We start from the raw sequence: 13,789 nt of genomic DNA, 5'->3' as shown, positions 1-13,789 counted from the left end.
ACCCAGGGAACACAACATTGTGTGCCACTGACGTGCTGGCAGGATACCTGCGTGTTAGGGGAGACTGTCCTTTGCCCTCTAGGATGTGAGCAGCACCCTCCGTGGGTACCAGCCAGATGCCAATCACATCTCTTACCCTTGTCCTGGCCTGGTGACACCAACTGAAAATGGTGTCTAGGTATTGCCCTAGGGGAAGGATCACTCCTACTTGAGACCCATTGATCTCTTTTAAACCACATCATCATCATCAGCATCAGCATCATCCATTATTTTTATTATTATTTTGGTCTTGGGGTTGAGCTCAGGGCCTGTGGACTGTTCCTAAGCTGCTTTTGCTCAAGGCTACCACTCTACACCTGAGCCCCAGCACCACTTCCAGCCTTTTCCAAGTAGTTTATTGTAGATAAGATTTTCATGGGGAGCCATTTGTAAGGAAATGGAAAGCCTTAGAAAAAATCATATTAAGTGAAGTAAGCCAGACACAAAGGAACATAGGCCCAATAGTCTCCCTCATTTGTCATAATCAGTAGAAACCTTGGGCTCTCCTAGCAGAGATTTACAATAGAACAAACTCTAGAGACATTAGGCCAAATAGTATGACACTAAATGTTAGGACCTCCAGGATAAGGAAACAAAAGCCATATACTGAGTGACTGTGGTCCTTAATGTACTACGTTATCTCTCATCTCTTTTGCCATCCCTTGGTTATCTGATGTTGTTACAATTTTTCACCTTGTTATCTGATATATTTTATATGTGCTTAATTGGTTATTTGAAATTGGATAGGGAAGGGGGAAAATCAAGATAAGCTGGGGGGGGAGGGGGGAGGGAAATGGGGATCATGTCATGAGAAAGGGTATCAATGTTTGTGAAGTTATGCATCTTCTATCTGGTGAATATAATGTATCCCTTCTATTAATCACAATAAAATTATTAAAAAAAGATAATCAGATCAGTCAGAATGTACTAAGAGCTAATTAAATTCATTAAATCAGAATCGCATTATGCTTTATTATTTGTACTGTTTTCCATTTAACTTAGTGCATATCCTATTTATTATAATGATTGTGTTTCTGATCGTGTTAATGACACTTTCCCAGAAAGAATATGAGGATGACTTCTCCAACTGTTTCCCGACATTTCTATCCTTTACCTTGCTTCTGTCAGTCTCTACTTTTGTGTCTTCTTCCCACATGAGAACATGTTAGAAAGACTCCTTCCTAAACCAGCATTGGTGTTCTGACTGAGGAAGCTGTCATTTTTTTGTCTACAACTTGTTAAACTCCAGTGATTTGAAAGGAAGCTGCCGGCATCAGTTCCCTTGAGTTCAGGAAATGCATGCCTTTTTCTCTCCTTATCTCTTCTCCTCATCAATAAGAGGAAACCTAGGGAGCAGAAGATGCTGAAAGTGAGATTTTTACTAAGGTTGTTTTCTATGGCATTTGTAGAAAAAAAATTTATTAACTTTGTTGTGTCTTTGCTACATATGAAATAGATTTCCACACAGTGCCAATCAATACATTAAGATGGGTATATTTTGGAAATATTTCTGCATTTCTCCAAAAGCCCATCCCATTATGGTTATCTGTTTGGGTTAATTTCCTGGCATTAACACAAACTGTTCCTATGAATACTGTACATTAATTGTCATATAATAGATGAGTTATGATAAATTATTCCCAATATTTTTCCCTTCTGTAAGATAAAAGTAAAATTATACTATGTATCAGAAGGTTGTAATTAGGACTAAATAAGTTAATGTTTACAGCCACTTAGTCCTATATACTTATACTGATTCGTCTTGTTTTACTGAGTCATTGTACACACAGGTTGTCACATGGTCCCAGATGTTTAAAAAATTGAGCAGACTATACAATGAAAACAAATCTATTTTAAATAAAAATGTGAAAAATTAAAAAAAAAAGTTTCATGGGGAGGATCCTGCCAGAGATGGCCTCAGATCTCAGCCTCCTGAGTAGCTAGGATTACAGGTAGGACCCACCAGTGCCTAGCTATCCTATTATTTTAATGAACTACTTTTTATAGGGGGGAGGATCATGGGGCTTGAACTCTGGGCCAGGGCGTTGTCCCAGAGCTCCTCAGCTCAAGGTTACCGCCCTACCCTTGAGCCACAGCCCCACCTCCCTTCCCATTTTCCAGTGATGAATTGGAGATAAGAGTGTCTCAGCTTTGTCTTTGTAGTGCCCAGGCTGGCTTTGAATAGCATTCTCAGATCTCAGCCTCCTGACTGGTTAAGATTACAGGCGAGAGCCACCACACCCTGCATAATGAACTATGTTTTATGCCTTGTGAATGAACAGTTCAAAACACAAATACATCCTGATCAGCATGACAGCTCTGTATGAGAAACGGTATTTTTGGGGATTTGTGTTTGGTGGTGGTGTGTGTGTGTGTGTGTGTGTGTGTGTGTGTGTGTGTGTGTGTGTGTGTGTATGCCAGTACTAGGGCATGAACTCAGGGTCTGGGCACTGTCTCTGAGCTTTCTTGCCCAAGACCAACACTTTATCATTCGAACCACAGCTCCACTTCCAGCTTCTTGATGGTTAACTGGATATTAGACTCTCATGGACTTTCTTGCCCATGCTGGCTCTGAACTGTGACACTCTGACCTCAGTCTCCTGAGAAGCTAGAACTATAGGCATGAACCACCGCACCATCTCATGAAGTTGCCAAGAAAAGGAGCTTCACTTTTTTTTTTTTTTGCCAGTCCTGGGCTTGAGCTCAGGGCCTGAGCACTGTCCTTGGATTTTCTCAAGGCTAGAGCTCTACCACCTGAGCCTCAGCACCACTTCTGGCTTTTTTCTATGTATGTGGTACCGAGGAAACGAACCCGGGTCTTTGTGCATGCTAGGCAAGCACTTTAACCACTAGGCCAAACTCCTGGCTCATCACTTTTTTTTTTTTTTAAGCACACACAGCAAACAAACCCTAAAGAAGGCTAGGAAGTCCCAACTTCCACCATCATAATGATTATAAAGGAACAAGTCATAAACAGATGATTTTACTCCACATTTAATGAAAAAGTAGTTACATGGAAAGAAATGGACATATAACAAATAGACCAATTTGGGGGAGAGACCAAAAATGGTGATAACTAGAATGAGAGGATATATATATTCTGAATTTACTCTTATTAGTTAATCCTGATCTAAATCACCTCCTTAAATCCAATACAAAGTAATCTTCTATTTCACTGATGTTTACATGGGAACTCACCAAATAATGTTAAACACCATACCTTTCTATTTTCCCCATGCCCGCAAAGTATACACATGACAAAGGCAGAAATGCTCACCATGTGTTGGCATGGAGTAAAGAAACTTCAGAATTTTCTATGTCTTTATTACAACAGAAAGTCAGCATAGGCAAATGAACTTTTGGCACAAGCATGATTTCTGCTGATACTTTCATGAGAAAACCTTTATATACATAACCATTTATTCTTAGGACAGTCAATCATAGAAGGCTTACATGTGACTCCAATGAACATAAATATATGCAGAAAATAGCTACAGTTTATATTTGAGCAGACTGGAAATGTCAAAGGCATGAACTTTATACATGCACAGATGTGCAACTACAGTGAGAATCTTACTGGTTTGTTTCACAGCCCATGATTCTTAGCAGGGGGTCAGTCAATACTCTATTTTTATCATTTTCTGCCGTAATGTATATTGTGATCACATCTTCCTAAAGAATATTGTGTGTGTGTGTGTGTGTGTGTGCATGTGTGCATGTGTGTGTGTGTGTATTCTAGACATTTGCTATGTGGGTAATAAAGATAAACAACATTTTGGGGTTTTTTTGGCCATCCCTTTAAAATAAAATTCTTTTGGCTAGCCCATAGTAGTCACCACTGTCTCACACTTACATTAAATCATTTCAAGTTAGGATGAGCCCTGCCTTTTCTGATACTGTATTCTAAGTTTTTCCAGTTGCTCCACACATTGTGACTGGGCCAACTTCAGTGTCCGGTTCTCCTCTGTGAGAGCCTCAAATTCCTGAACCAGTTGAGCAGCGTCCACCTTCTCTCTCTCTGCCTGGTCCAGCTTGGCGATGAGCTCCTTTCTGAAGATTCAGGAAAAGGCAGAGTATTCAGTGCAAGTGAATCAGACTATTCCATACTATAGCACAATAGAAATGGGATATTTCACTTTTCTTTTTTCTTAGTTTTTACCCATCATGTGCTACTTACCAATGGCATGCTTTTATTTCTCCAAAGTTAAAAGTTTTTAGGTCCCTGTATTTTCTTTGAGCACATCCACTACATACCCCAAACACTAAACATAAGCAAAATGCCCTGTATATCCCCAGTAGGATGTTTGAAAGAATACGGCAAGGGCTGGAAGCGTGGCCTCATGGTAGAGTGCTTGCCAAGCATGCATGAAGCCTTGAATTCAATTCCTCAGTGCCACATAAACAGAAAAAAGCCAGAAGTGGTGCTGTGGCTCAAGTGGTAGAGTGCTAGCCTTGAGAAAGTCCAAGGACAGTGCCCAGGGCCTGAGCTCAAGCCCCAGGACTGGCAAAAAAAGAAAAAGAAAAAGAAAAAAGAATACAGCAAGTACTTAAAGTTGTAAATCATTTAGAAAACAAGAAAATGTAGCTTAAAATAGTGTATAAATTATGCTGCTATACTGTCTTGTAGGGAAAATAACTAGTTCACGTCTTGATGAATCTTTGTTCCCCAGACTCAATGATTACCTTCCTTTGATTCCTCTGAGTCTGATACATCAGAGCTCAGGGAAGCTCATTTACACTTGAAAAAAATCCTCTCTTGAAGGTATTATTCATCCTCCCATATATAATTATCCTTGATATCCAGCAGGGATTTGTTGTAGAATCGCCACATACAAACCCATACCCAACAAGCTCCTTACCTAAAATCTGCATATGCCAGCCAGGCCCAGTAGCTCACACCTGTAATCCCAGCTACTCAGGAGGCTGAGATCTGAGGATCACACTTCTGAGGATCACAGGCACTAAAGACAATGAGACTCATCTCCTATTAACCACTAGAAAACCAGAAGTGGTGCTGTGACTCAAGGGGTAGGGTGGTAGCCTTGAACTGAGAGCCCAGGGACCAGAGTTCAAGCCCCATGACAGAAAAAAAAATCTGCATACACCCCAAACACATCTTTTTGCCTATATTAATTCATCTCTAAATCACTTCCAATGCTGAATACAAAGTACATGCTGTATAAATAGCTGCTGTACTGTATTGTTTGGAAAATGATCGAAACCTGAAAGCACACGCTGGCTGTACAGCACAGGGCGTGTGGCTGGTTTAATGCATGGATATGGGCTTGAGGAGGGGAAGGGCCACTGTCATGGGCCCTAATTAGCAAGGCAGTGCGCTTACACTTTGTGTTGCATGCAGTTTAGCCTTAAAGAAAGCAGACTGAAGAGACTTAAACTCAATTCTCAGCAATCTGTGAATGATTCATTGATGGAAACTTCTATGTGCCTAACAAGGAGAGAACATGTTCCACATTGAGGTCTCATAACCTAATAACCCAAAGGATACTAGGTTAGTCTAGGTGAAGATTAATCTAAGTTACTCTTTATTTGGCAACTGTGCTTAGATAGATGGTTTTCTGCAAGAGTTTCTTCGCTTCTTTCTTTGGAATTGGGGCTTGAGCTCAAGCCCTCAGGCTTGTTAGGCAAGTGCTCTGCCACTTGAGCCACACTTCCCGCCACATTCACTTTTGGTTTTATGTTTCAGATATGTTCTCTCACACTTTTGCTTGGTCTGGCCTTGGATCACAATCCTTCCACGTATGCCTCCTGAATCAGAAGGATTACAGGAGTGAGCCACCACATTCAACTCGTCATTGGAGGTGACAAGTCTTCTACAGAAGTTTCCTCAAGGAAAAGCTCTGCAATTCTGGTGTTTACATAGGAAAATTAGACTAGTACCTAAGCAAAAATTCATTTAAAAATTCTGAATTGGGCCAGGAGTTTGGCCTAGTGGTAGAGTGCTTATCTAGCATGTGTGAAGCCCTGGATTCAATTTCTTAGTACCATATACACAGAAAAGGCTGAAAAGAGTACTGTAGTTCAAATGATAGAGTGCTAGCCTTGAGAAAGCCCAAGAACAATGTTCATGCCCTGAGTTCAAGCCCCAAGACTAGAAAACAACAAAAAAAAGACTTCTGGATTATTTAATATATATTTCAAAATTCATATCAATGTATCAAATCCACTATTTCAAAATAGAGGATGTTATTTGTTATTCTTTAAATAGTTGTATGAATGAATTGGAGAAAAGAGTTTCACAGACTTTCATGCCCTGGCTGGCTTTGAACCATGATCCTCAGATCTCAGCCTCCTGCGTAGCTAGGAGTACAAGCATAAGTACCTGCCTGGGGTTTACTTTTTTTTGGTTTATAAGTACAATGTATCCCAATCAATTGATATTACCCCTTCTTTCATTCTCTCTCATCCCTCCCAGTGGAGGATGCCAATTTTTAAAGAAAATGTCTATGCATTAAGTTTAATGAAAACTAACAGATTAACAGTAGTGCAATTGCAGCAGGTTGTATGAAAGGGGCACTCAAAGCCTGGAGCACACTAATGCCAGTTTCAGACCCAAGTTTTAGTCAGTTTGATTTCTCTATTCTATCCTCAAAAGTCCCTGAGATTCTGTGAGTGTTTTCTCAGGGAATAGGGGTAAAGACTTGTTTAAAGCATTAACAATCTAGCCTTATTTTTAAGATAGACAATTATTGTCTTCATTATTATCATTCATCACTACTATTGACCTCATGTCTAAGTGCTTTTCTTCTTCTACCTTGCACTAATCAGGTACTGACCTGATATTACTTAAGATGAAGAAAAGAACATCCAGGTGCCATTGGGTGACACCTGTAATTCTAGCTACTCAGTGGACTGACTTCTGAGGATTGTGATTCGAAGCTACCCTGGGCAGGAAAGTCCATGAGAATCTTAGCTCCAATTAACCAACAGAAAACCAGGAATGGTGCTACAGCCCATAGCAGTAGAGTACTAGCCTTGAGTAAAAAAACAGTTTAAGGACAGTGCCCAGGCCCAAGTTCAAGCCCCATGACAGACCAAAAAAAAAAAAAAAACACACACATTCCTGACCTACAGTACTGTTTAGGTTGTACTAGAAGATGCCCAAGGCTTCTAGAAGCAAGGGAGGGTCCTAAATACAAATACACCCCCAGTTGAAACATGCCAGTATGGGTTAGTGCTGAATAAAGAAGGATTATTCATTTTTTAAAACCTAATGAGCGGGAGCATGGCAGTGTGCCTTGTTATCACAGCTACACAGGAGACCAAAGAAGGCCACAGGCCAAAATTTTAAACTTAACCTAACTACAGCCAAATAAAAGGGAGTGGGGGTGGGTGGGTAGAAGTATGGCTCCAGTGGTAGAGCACTTGCCCAGCAAGTACAAGGCTCTAAGGTCAAACCCCAGTACCAGCAAAGAAGAGAACCTGGAAGGTCTCTTCAACCCAGTAACTGTCTCTACTGAGGAGACAGACATCATGTGCACTGCAAAGGACTCAGCATGGTTTCTGTATAATCCACATTTATGGCATCACCAATGCCATGTGGTGAGAGCTGAGGGAGGCTTACATCCTCCATCTTCACGAATGTTAGGAAATGTTCCATACATTGGAAAAAAAGAGAGAAAGGCAAATGACACTTAGGTGCAATGTGAAGTTCTCGACTGGAGAAAATACCTTTGAGGGTGTTAGTGGATAAGTGGTAACACTCTGTAAATGAACTATGAACAAGATAATGGTAGAATCAGACTTAACTTCCTCAATTTTTTAAAAAAAATCTTCATATTAATGATAATGTCCTTGTTCTTGACAAATATTCACGAAAGAAATTAGGAAATAATAAAATGCTTTTTTTTAAATGTAGGGCAATAGGCCATAATGATGCATACATATTCATATCTAAATCTGTAGCTTTCCATCATCTGTCTACATATGTGTGTATTTATATGTGTGATGTTTCTATGCATACCAAAAAAAAAGTAAACCCCAGGCAGGTACTGCTGGCTTACGCTTGTACTCCTAGCTATGCAGGAGGCTGAGATCTGAGGATCATGGTTCAAAGCCAGCCAGGGCATGAAAGTCTGTGAGACTCTTTTCTCCAATTCACCACCAGAAAACTGGAAATGGTGCTGTGGCTCAAGGGGTAGGTGGTAGCCTTGAGCTAAAGAGCTCAGGGACAGGGCCCAGACCTAGAGTTCAAGCCCCACAACTGACTAAAAATTTTTAAAAAGTAATTCAAAGCAATTGTTTTGAGGAAGAATAAAGTACAAGGTATTCAGTAATTAGTAAATTGTGTGAAGAACCTATGTCCCTGAGCTCAGGGACAGTGCTCAGGCCCACAGTCCAAACCCCACGACTGACACAAAAAAAAAAAGGAAAAGAAAAAGAAAATGGTAGGACACTAGCCTTGAGTTGAAAGAGCTAGCTCAAAGACAGTGCCCAGACCCTGAGTTTAAGCCCCATAGCCAACAAATAAACAAACACACAGATAAATAAATAAATAAATATAGTAAGTCACAAAATCATTCATTTTGTTACTACCAAAAAATGGTCTGGATTGACTAATCTTCCTTCATTAGAGAAAGTCGATAACAATTTCTTTTTTACTACAACTGACAGGTTTCTAAATTAGTTTCATGTACTTAATAAGCAATTATACAGATATTCGATAAAAGCTGCCAAAATGTATGTTGTCTCTTGTCTAGGACCTATTTATATAGATATATTCATGTTCATTCATTAGTGATTTACAATTAAACTATGGCACATCAACCTTCAGAAACTCTTTCAGAGAGATGATGTAGAAAACCAAATCAATATTTATAATTAGATAAGATGTGGTCTTATCTTTGATTTCCTGGTTTTCATTTCTATTACTCCTTTCAATGTTATATGCAATATGAGGAAAGAGAACTACAATTACAGGAATCCTTTTTTTTTACCCAGTCATGAGGCTTGAACTCAGCGTCTGGGCACTGTCCCTGAGCTTCTTTTGGCCACAGCACCAATTCTGGCCTTTTCTGTTTATGTGATACTGAAGAATTGAATCCAGGGCTTCATGCGTGCTAGGTAAGCACGCTACCATTAGGCCACATTTCAATTCCAAGAATCTTAAAGTTGAGAATCTGCAAAATGGCTTCCTACAAAATATCCCTCATCAAGCCAGGTAGTGGTGGCTTACCCTTGTAATCCTAGCTACTCACAAGGCCCATACCTAAGGATTGCAATTTGAAGCCAGCGCAGGCAGGAAAGTCTCTGAGATGAGCATGTCCAATTAATCACCTAATAAAAAAAGGCCTGAAGTGGAGCTGTAGCACAAGTAGTGGAGTGCTACCCTTGTACACAAAAGACAAGGCCCTAACCTCAAGCCTTTGTAATGTCACACATGTACATGCATGCATACACACACACACACACACACACACACACACACACACACACACACACTGGCATTTCATATTGTCTAATATTTCTACTTCTTCTAGGTACAGACTACAGGGAATTGAAAACATGACCACACAAATATTTTATAGGCGCATTATTCAAAATAGCCCAAAAGTCAAACAAACCCAAATGGCCATTGGCTGTTAAAAGGTGAAATCAAATGTGTATCTGTGCAAAGGGACAATATTTATCAGTAAAAGGGAATGAAGGCCGGGAATCTATTGCTCATGCCTGTGATCCTAGCATTCAGGAGGCTGGGATCTGAGGACAGCAGTTCAGAGCCAGCCTGGGCATGAAAGTCCATGAAACACTTTTACCCTCTTCTCCCCCTACTCAGGTATAGGGCTTGAACTCTGGGCCTGTGCTCTGTCCCTGAACTCTTCGGCTCAAGGCTAGTGCTCTACCACTTTGAGCACCACTTCCAATTTTCTGGTGGTTAATTGGAGACAAGAGTCTCATGGAATTTCATGACCAGGCTGACTTTGAACTGCAATCCTCAGATCTCAGACTCCTGAGTAGCTAGGATTATAGGTATGAGCCACTAGAACCTGGCTTGTCCATGGGACTCTTACCTCCAATTAACCACCAGAAAACTAGAAGTGGCACTGTGGCTCAAAGTGGTAGAGTGCTAGCCTTGAGCTGAAGAGCACATGGGCAGTGTCCGGACCTTGAGTTCAAGCCCCACAACCGACAGAAAAAGGAGAGGTGGGGATGAAGTGCTGGTGCATGGAAGGCCATAAAAAAAAAAACCTTGAAAACACGATGCAAAGGGAAGAAGACAATCACAACAGACTACTATTCCATTCATAGAAAAATCAGAAGCAAATTTTTTAATTTTTTTTTTTTTTGCCAGTCCTGGGGCTCGAACTGCTCTCTCAAAGCTAGAACTCTACCACTTGAGCCACATCACCACTCCCAGCTTTTTCTGGTATGTGGTACCGAGGACTTGAACCCAGGGCTTTGTTTATACTAGGCAAGCACACTAGTGCAAGGCCACACTTTTTTTTTTCAATTTTTATTGTGATTAATAGAAGGGTTACATTATATTCACCAAATAGAAGGTACATAATTTCACAAACATTGATACCCTTTCTTATGACATGGTCCCCATTTCCCTCCCACCCTCCCCCTGCTCATCTTGATTCCCCACCTTCCCTATCGAATTTCAAATAACCAATTAAGCACATATAAAATATATCAGATAACAAGGAGAAATATTCTAACAATATGAGATAATCAAGGGATGGCAAAAGAGATGAGAGATAACATAGTACATTAAGGACAACAACCACTCATTATATGGCTTTTGTTTCCTTATCCTGGAGGTCCTTACGTTTAGTGTCATACTATTTAGCCTTATGTCTCTAGATTTTGTTCTATTGTAAATCTCTGCTAGAAGAGCCCAAGGTTTCTACTGATTATGACAAATGAGGGAGACTATTGGGCCTATGTTCCTTTGAGTCTGGCTTACTTCATTTAATATGATTTTTTCAAAGTCTTTTCATTTCCTTGCAAATGGGGCAATGTCGTTCTTTCTGACAGCTGCATAGAATTCCATTGTGTATAAATACCACATATTGTTGATCCACTCATCAAATGAGGGACATCTGGGTTGGTTCCATATCTTTGCTATGGTAAATAGTGCTGCAATGAACATCAGTGTGCTAGTGGATTTAGCCTGTCCTTGTTTCTGGACAGCAATCTCATTTATTCAGTATTTCTTTGATTAGATGTGATTCTGGATCTTTGCTTGTGAAGTTTCAACATGAGCCGAGAAGCCCTGTTATTTCCCCTACTCTTTCCTGTAACATTTGCAAGGTTTCTGGCTTTATATTTAGGTCTTTCATCCATTGTGAAATGATTTTTTGCAAGATGATATAAGGATCTAGCTTCAGTTTTCTGCCTGTGCACAGCCAATTTTGCCAGCACCATTTGGTAGGGCAAAGAAGGCGTGTAGGCACAGAAATGGAGGGGTAGGGGTGAGCACATGCAGCAGTGATACTCACTAGACATTATGTTGATTATGAATTAGACAACTTGTGAGTGGGGATGAGAGGGAAGAACTGGGAGAGAGTGAGGGAAGGGACGACAGTGTTCAAAAGGAAATGTACTGTTTATATGACTCATGGAACTGTAACCCCTCTGCCCATCACCTTTATGATAGCAGTAGATACATTTAAAAATTCTAGAAGAGGGCTGGGAGTTTGGCCTAGTGGTTAAAGTGCTTGCCTAGCATGCATGAAGACCCGGGTTCGATTCCTCGGTACCATATACATAGAAAAAAGCCAGAAGTGGTGCTGAGGCTCAAGTGGTAGAGCTCTAGCCTTGAGAAAGTCCAAGGACAGTGCTCAGGCCCTGAGCTCAAGACCAGGACTGGCAATAAATAAATAAATAAATAAAATAAAACATATATTTACCTTTAAAAAAAAAGAAAATTCTAGAAGAGTGACAATAGTGACAACTACTGATAGTCAGTCCATGCTTGGAGGGAGAATATGGTCATGTGCCTGAGGCCCTGCAAGTCTCATTGGGATCACTGCATCCCAGTAATACAATCAAGTGATCCCACTGGCTCCTCCATTTCCCCGCAGTGCATTAGGACTTGTGCAGAGTCTTAATGTGTAGACTCTAGCCTGTGGTCAGTAAGTGCCAGCCACAGATCTTCAACAACTCTCTCAAAGACTCTTTCTCTAACCTGTTGTATCCTTCCAGCCATATTATTTTTATACCCCTTCTGTACCGTGTGTGTGTGTGTGTGTGTGTGTGTGTGTGTGTGTGTGTGTGTGTGTGTGTGTGCGCGTGCGTGTGTGTGTGCTCTACTGGGGTTGAATGCAGGGCACTGGCTTTAGATTTTCCAATCAAGGCTAGTGCTCTGCCATTTGAACCGCATCTCTAGTTTTGAAGGCCACACTTTTGAAGCAATTCAACTTTTTAAGTCTCTTTTACTGATCATTTAAGTCAGTAGTGTAAGCACCAGAGCGCATAGGAGTTTCAAAGGCAGATGCTACGAGTAGATTGCCCTCTACTGGAAGAGACACAGTAGCTACAATGAAGGAAACTACAGGTGATTATAATTTAATCACATACTTTTAATTTTTTTTCAGTCAAGCACAGTAATAGATTTTAAATTCCACAGTATATCTCTAGCACATTTCCATTAATTTCTATTATATATACAAAAGCTATATGGGTTGTATATAAAAACTTATAATATTAATTCTTAAAAGCATTCTCCAAAGGAGTGCACTGTCCAAGAAGAAATATGCTCATTACCTGACTTATGTAAATGTAACCCCTCTGCACATCACCTTTATAAAATAATTTTTTAATTAAAGCATGCTGAAATACATGCAGTTATGTGGAAATACATTCTCCCATGCAGAAAAGCATAGAAAGAAGCAGGCAAAAATAACAGCAGAAGTTTGTTTGTATGTTTTGTTTTCTTTTGGTAACACTGGAATTTGTTCAGGGTCTCATGATGTTCAGGCCAAGAGTTCTTTATGACATCAGAATACTTAATAACATTTAAAATAAATAAATTTCAATAAAATTTTCTCTCTCTCTCTCCCTCTCTCTCTCCCTCCCTCCCTCCCTCCTTCTCTCCCTCTCTCTCTCTCTCTCTCTCTCTCTCTCTCTCTCCCTCTCTCTCTCTCTCCCTCTCTCTCTCTCTCTCTCCTCTCTCTCCTCTCTCTCCTCTCTCTCTCTCTCTCTCTCTCTCTCTCTCTCTCTCTCTCTCTCTCTCTCTCACACACACACACACACACCTTTCTTTCTTCCTTCCTCTCTTTCTCTCTCCCCTTCTCTTTTCCTATTCCTTGCCTCCCTCTCTTCCTCCCCTTTTCCTTCCCCTTTCCCTTTTCCCTTTCTCCTCCACCCCGTCTCTATTATAATAAAAATACAAAAATGTTTTAATTAAAGTAGGAACAATGTTTTCTGCATCACTGGTCAAAAATTAGAAATTAATTTTTACATTACATTTATTCTATAGTGAGCTCATAACATGGAAAATGTCTATTACTTTATCCATCCAATCGACACAATTAAAAACAATAGTTATAGCCATGCTTCTAATCTCACCTCTGTAAATTCTCTCAAACTTAGTCCAGAGAGACCTCCTCTGGTGGTGTAAGAGAAGCTCAGTCTGGAGTTTGAATTTTAGACTATGCTTGAACAATTCCAATAAAGAAAAGTCTTTTTAAAAACACTTTACTTAGCATCTTTCTCAGAATGTAGCATAATTACACTAGCCAACCACCAGAGGCAACATAATCAGCCACACTTTATGAAATGATGG

At 40.2% G+C, this 13,789-nt stretch overlaps 1 protein-coding gene across 3 annotated transcripts in view; it reads right to left on the bottom strand.

The window, feature by feature from the left end:
• Positions 1–3,053: 3,053 nt before the first annotated feature.
• Map3k7cl (MAP3K7 C-terminal like) overlaps positions 3,054–13,789 on the bottom strand; it is an 89,228-nt gene continuing 78,492 nt past the window's right edge. For all 3 annotated transcript variants that reach the window (XM_090333419.1, XM_090333409.1, XM_090333427.1), the window contains one exon: positions 3,054–4,089. In XM_090333419.1, the coding sequence (XP_090189545.1) occupies positions 3,909–4,089 (181 nt within the window). In that variant the 3' untranslated portion in view covers positions 3,054–3,908. The remainder of the gene's footprint in view (positions 4,090–13,789) is intronic.

The sequence above is a fragment of the Megascapheus bottae genome, chromosome 1 (assembly GCF_031878675.1).
Source record: "Megascapheus bottae isolate mThoBot1 chromosome 1, mThoBot2.hap1, whole genome shotgun sequence".
In the NCBI taxonomy this organism is placed as follows: Eukaryota; Metazoa; Chordata; class Mammalia; order Rodentia; family Geomyidae; genus Megascapheus; species Megascapheus bottae.
Note: the sequence above shows the minus strand (reverse complement) of the source record. Positions and strands in the feature narration are given on the sequence as shown.